This window comes from Scyliorhinus torazame, chromosome 27, assembly GCF_047496885.1.
Source record: "Scyliorhinus torazame isolate Kashiwa2021f chromosome 27, sScyTor2.1, whole genome shotgun sequence".
In the NCBI taxonomy this organism is placed as follows: domain Eukaryota; kingdom Metazoa; phylum Chordata; class Chondrichthyes; order Carcharhiniformes; family Scyliorhinidae; genus Scyliorhinus; species Scyliorhinus torazame.
The window spans coordinates 21,096,601-21,102,630 of record NC_092733.1 but is presented as its reverse complement, the minus strand read 5'-3'; the positions used below and the strand labels follow the sequence as shown (position 1 = coordinate 21,102,630).

General features: G+C 46.6%; 1 protein-coding gene across 1 annotated transcript; it reads left to right on the top strand.

Annotated features, from left to right (window-relative positions):
- The first annotated feature begins 580 nt into the window (after window positions 1-580).
- On the top strand, window positions 581-3,043 carry timm29 (translocase of inner mitochondrial membrane 29). The gene is made up of 2 exons (XM_072491087.1): window positions 581-719; window positions 2,273-3,043. Exons 1-2 carry the CDS (start codon window positions 635-637, stop codon window positions 2,878-2,880), a joined length of 693 nt encoding a protein of 230 aa, XP_072347188.1. The 5' UTR covers window positions 581-634; the 3' UTR covers window positions 2,881-3,043.
- The last annotated feature ends 2,987 nt before the right edge of the window (window positions 3,044-6,030 follow it).

Genomic DNA, 6,030 nt, shown 5'->3' with positions numbered 1-6,030 from the left:
CTGTTACGGGAATTGAACCGTGCTGCTGGTCTACTTTCAAAGCCAGCGATTTAGCCCTGTGCTAAACAGCCCCTGGGGAGGGGCGAGGGCAGAGGTGTGGGAGATAGGTTGTATATGATTGAGCGCCCTGTTAATCAGCACGGGGGAAGAGACCTCTGTTGAGTGAAAAGGCAGATATGTCAGAAGTGCTGTTTTCGAAGGTGGCATCATCAGAACTTGCTGAGGCGGAGAATGGAATGGAGTCCTCACTTTGATGAAGTCACATGGACTCGAAATCCTTTCTCTCTCTCCAGATGCTGCCTGACCTGCAGCCTTGGTCCAGTATTTTCAGTTTTTAATTCCAAGTTGCTGAGGAAGGCCTCCAGTTTTCAGGTTTACTCGGGGGGCTGAGTAGTGTCATCATCAGGCTATGGGAGCCTTGTGGGTAAAACTGGCTGCAGCAGCGCAAGCCAGGAGGTAGCGTCTTTAAGAGGCTGTGATTAGTCCCCGCCGACAAAACTGGAGAGCGGCGTTCCCTTTAAGCGGGTCCGCGCCTGCGCGTTTCAGTGGTGCGGCCGCGAGCCCGGTCCGACGTGGACGTGGCTCCCCGAGCGGAACCAAGCCGGAGCGGGTAAGGGGTGGCACCGCGGACAACATGGCGGCGCTGTGGCGGCGCTTCCGCTCCTCGGCTCCCGGAGCCGGGCCGGGGCTTTGGAGCCGAATCCGAAACAGCAAACTGGGTGAGAGTCCGTGGTCCGGGGAGTCGCAGCAGCCGTTCTGCCCATCCAGCCGTGCTGGCCCTTACCGCCCACGCGCGTCTCCTCCTCCCATTCCCTCTTACACGTGTAAACACTTCGTCAAAACCCTTTATAAAACCTCGGCCCTTCTCACCCCCAGCCGTTCATCCTTTCCTCCTGGCTACAACCTCGCAGCTTCCAGTACCTTCTTGTCGATTTTTTTTTTGCTCACCCCCAAGTGCCTTAATATACTTTCTTTTTAATATAAGGTCGCGAGCAGAACTTCATGCAGCGCCTTTTTTTCCCCTAATCAAGAATAGAAACGTAAAATGCTGGAAACGCAAAACAGTTCGGACCGCATCCTTGGAATGAGAGAGGCCGAGTTCATGTGCAGAAGATGGATTGGCCGCGCTAAAATTGCCCTTTGGTGTCCAAAGATGTGCAGGTTACGCAATTAGCGCTATTGCCTGACAGGGACCGGGGTTCAATTCCAGGCGCTCCGGTTTCCCCCCACAAGTCCGGAAAGACGTGCTGTTAGGTGAATTGGACATTCTGAATTCTCCCACTGTGTACCGAACAGGCGCCAGAGTGTGGCGACTAGGGGAATTTCACAGCAACTTCATTGCAGTGTTAATGTAAGCTTACATGTGATGCTAATAAAAAGGATTATTATGTTAGGTGGGGTTACGGGGATAGGGCGGTGGGGGGGCCTAGGTAGGGCGCTCTTTCAGAGGGTCGGTGCAGACTTGATGGGCTGAATTGGCTCCTTCTGCACGGTAGGGATTCTAGGTTTTAAGTTCTGATCGTCAGAACTGGCAAAATATTGTCTCTCCACAGATGCTACCTTATCTGCTAAGTTTTTCAAGGATGTTCTCTTTTCAGTTGATTTCCAGCATCCTCAGTGCTTGTTTTTTGTCAGTCTGACCGAGGTTCAATACAAGTTTAACATAACTTCACTTTTCAATACGTTCCCTCTAGAAATTAATTAACCCCAATGCTTGTTTATGTTCTTATTGGCCTGCGGTGCACTTTTAGCAATTTGTATTTAGTTTTCCTGTCGCTTTGCTCCTCTACCCCATTTAGGTTCTTACTTTCCAAATAATGTGACAACGCCCTTATTTTTCTCACAAAGATGTAATGCCCCATACTTATCTCTCAATTCATTTGCTAATATAGGCCTCTTTTTTCAAGTATATCAATGTTTTTCTGTAATTTGTCGTAGTTTTCCTCCGTATTGACTGTCCCACCCAATTTGGTGTCAGTTTTGACTAAACGATAAATACAAATTGTGAATAGGAACAGTGGTTAGGTGACTATTCCTCACCATCCTCTTCCCCTTCCTCTTCTCTCCCCCTCATTTGTTGTTTTCCCCTTTCTTTTTTTCTCCCTCTCTCCTCTCCTTCATCCCTCCCCTCCATTCTCCCTCACTACAGTCCCCTAAGTCGGTGTTTACAAGTTCTCTTATTCACAACTCCATGAATGGAAAAAGGTCAGCAATTCCTTGGACAAATTGGGACAAGTGTTTCCATTTCAAATGTTATTTTATTCTCTTGCAGGTTTCTGGACACGGAGTCTTGTTAATGATTACAAAGAAGCCTGCAAAGAGATTGTTGTAGGAGCCAGAGATCACCCAGGCAAAGCAGGTTTTTACTGCACGCTCCTCACAGGGGCATGTGTTTGTGGATACAAAACCCCCTGTGACAAATCGTTTCATGCCTCTCTGTTGGAGTCATCCAACCAGCTTTTGATCCTTTCTCCTTGGGTCCGGAACAGCCGGGCAGACCGGCATGTCCAGAATCTGGTGACCGCCAAAAACCAGGGTCGACTCCGGCACCAAAACATGCTGCTCTTCTCTCTGGTGTACACGGCTCCATATGATGCAAAGACCAGTATATACAATGCACAGTGTGAGTATTTGAAACCACGGTGGTTAGACTTTCCAAATAGGGTTTTAGACATTGGTTTTTTTGGGAAATGGTGGATACTTAGTTCAAAAATGAGAGACTGGGACATTAATGATGATGAGTTTGTTTACTTGCCTGCTGAGCTGCAGACTGTCACATCACAAAATCTCCACTCGGCTGAGAACGAGAGACTATTTGAATTAAAGTTCCAGGCCGTCATTCTTGGTGAAGAGGACACACAGGTGGGGGGAGGAGGCTGACGAACACGGCAGCACTCTGCTGCACTAGCAACAAGACACCCCAGATTAGTTTGAGTGCGGAAACCCAGCCTTGCAGCTCTATCCTCCCTGGCTGGTTGAAAACATTTAACCGTTACTGTGTTGTAAAAAGATACGTAAGCTAAAATAAACACAATTGCAAAAATGAAGGTGTCCTGATGTTTTGACAGACCAGGTTACAATGCCAGATGTCAGCCCATTACAGGTGTCCCAATGGTGCGTTGTATTGATACAGAAATATAGGTAGGGCATGGGCTTTCCCTTGTAATTTCCCTACACTGAAACAGACCTTTGTGGTGCCTTTCCTCCCAGGGTACGTCTATTGAACAAACCATCGCATGGGCAGTCCGCACAGCCTCCCCAACCAGTTCACCAATTTTTTCTTTTCGCCCTTTACACAGACTGTTCCTAGAATTCTATCCCATTGTCGCTGGCAGGCCTCAGGTTCTTCATCCAAGAATGAGATTTTGAAATGTTAGTTTCCATCTTCAACCACGAGGTCCATCACAGCTGATCTCAATTCCAACCTATCCAATTTTCTTCCTGCTTTGACATGCTGCGCTTACACAGGTCTGTCTGCCTCTCATTCAGAGGACACTGATTGGGGAGAGTGCTCAAAAGGCACAGTGAAAGGGTGGCATGTGGCACAGTGGTTAGCATTGCTGCCTACAGCGCTGAGGACCCGGGTTCGAATCCCGGCCCTGGGTCACTGTCCATGTGGAGTTTGCACATTCTCCCCGTGTCTGCGTGGGTTTCACCCCCACAATCCAAAGATGTGCAGGATAGGTGGATTGGCCACGCTAAATTGCCCCTTAATTGGAAAAAAAAATAATTGGGTACTCTAAATTTTTTTTTAAAAAGGCACAGTGAATAAAACGATCATAATTCCTTCTGTTTGAGAACCTGATCATGAAGGACCTCTTGATGGCAGTCAGAAACTTTGAATTTGAAGCCTGATTTATGGTTTTGTGGGGTTTTTTCTGGTAAAGAAAGACTTGTGTTAGCACTGCTGCCACACGCTGTTGAGGACCCGGGTTCGATCCCGGCCCCGGGTCACTGTCCGTGTGGAGTTTGCACATTCTCTCTCTGTCTGCGTGGGTCTCACTCCCACAACCCAAAGATGTGCAGGGTAGGTGGATTGGCCACGATAAATTGCCCCTTAATTGGAAAAAAATAATTGGGTACTCTAAATTTATTTTTTAAAATAAATTTAAAGAGATTAGAATATGTGAATGGCAGAACAAAGGTGAGCAGTGTGTCAAAGGGGAACTAGGAACAGGTGGCCCGGTGGGGAGGGGAGGGGGGAAACAAATGAAAATAAATTGATAAAAATGGGGTGAAGGTAGAGGAGAGAATTCAGTCAGAAATTGTTGAACTTCATGTTAAGTCCAGAAGGCTGTAATCAGAAGATGAGGTGCTGTTCCTCCAGTTTGCGCTGGGCTTCACTGGAACATTGCAGCAGGCCAAGGACGGACATGTGGATGTGAGTGCAGGACGGGGAGTTTAAATGGCAAGCGACAGGAAGGTTGGTCCTGCTTAAAGACGTACCAAGGGTGTTCTGCAAAGTGGTTACCCAGTCTGCATTTAGTCTTTCCAATGTAGAGTAGACCGCATTAGGAGCAGCAAATGCAATAGACCAGATTGAAGGAATGCGCCTGAAGCACTGTCTGACTGGTTTAGTCTAGATGTTCTGCTGGTGTGGATTAAGTGGCTTTTGGGGAGAATGTCACAACTCACACTTTCCAGGAGATAGCATCAGGAAGATTTTTCAATTGACGTAATTAAATGTAATTGTAATCCTAATTTTAATATTGCATTAAATAATATTCCATAGAGAAAATTGCTCCCAAAATGTTCTAATCTTCAGAGAGGTGGAATGTGTTGCAGTTGTGAACAATGATTCATTAACGCTGGCTGTTTAACCCAACAATACATTTGATTACCAAGTTTTATGCCTTTCAGTGCTGAGGCTTTGCTATTCAGGGTAAGGGACACTTGTCCCCTGGAAGTAGTGAGACGGCACTTTAATGTATTCATGAACTGTGCTGTAGCGCGATTAAAATGCAATATTTTCCCACACGTGCCTCGTGAAGTGTCAGGCACAAGGTGAAAATGTGCGGTTGCTATCTGCAGCGAGAGCCAGTTTAAGTTGTTCTTTAATGGCACTCTCACACCACCAGGTGGTGGTTTCAAGTAGTGATGTTAGAAACCTGGTGACAAACTCTAGGACAGTACAGTACACAAGAAGACCTTATGAGTCTGCACCAGCTACTTCAAAGTTACACCTCCCAAGGGGCAGCACGGTAGCATAGTGGATAGCACAATTGCTTCACAGCTCCAGGGTCCCAAGTTCGATTCCCGGCTTGGGTCATTGTCTGTGTGGAGTCTGCACGTCCTCCCCGTGTGTGCGTGGGTTTCCTCCGGGTACTCCGGTTTCCTCCCACAGTCCAAAGATATGCAGGTTAGGTGGATTGGCCATGTTAAATTGTCCTTGGTGTCCAAAATTGCCTTAGTGTTGGGTGTGGTTACTGGGTTATGGGGATAGGGTGGAGGTGTAGCCGGTGCAGACTCGATGGGCCGAATGGCCTCCTTCTGCACTGTGAAATCTATGAAATATCTCTGCAATTTATTTCTCCTTCGTGTTATTCCAATTTAATTTTGAAAATTAGTTTGAATCTATATCCCCTCACTATTCAGCGTTACATTCCAACCTTAATCCTCTTGTGTAAAAAAAAAAAAATGTTGTTCCTCACTTTGAATCTTTTGCTAATCCCCATAAATTTTCACCCTCTAGTCATCGACCCTTCAGTCATTGGAAACAGTTTCTCTTTGTTAACCCTTCATGATTTTAAACACCTTGGTTGAACTTCCTCTTAACCTTCTCTGCTCCCAGCATTTCCAATGTATTCATGTAACTATAATATCTCATCATGGCAAATCTCTTGTATAACCTCTCCAAAGCTTTCACAGTCTCCCGAAAATGTGATGGCCTGAATTGGACGCAGCATACCACCTTGGGCTGCCGCGCAAGTATTTTATATAATGGTCAATTAAAGCTGGGAACAGTGCAGTCACATACCCCTGCAACCTACTCAAGTCTTTCCATGAAACACATGACTGCTCTGGATTTGA

Coding starts and splice junctions, on each gene's coding strand:
- timm29 (XM_072491087.1), top strand. CDS start 635: ATGGCGGCGCTGTGGCGGCGCTTCCGCTCCTCGGCTCCCGGAGCCGGG. Junction 720..2,272: donor AATCCGAAACAGCAAACTGG/GTGAGAGTCCGT, acceptor ATTCTCTTGCAG/GTTTCTGGACACGGAGTCTT.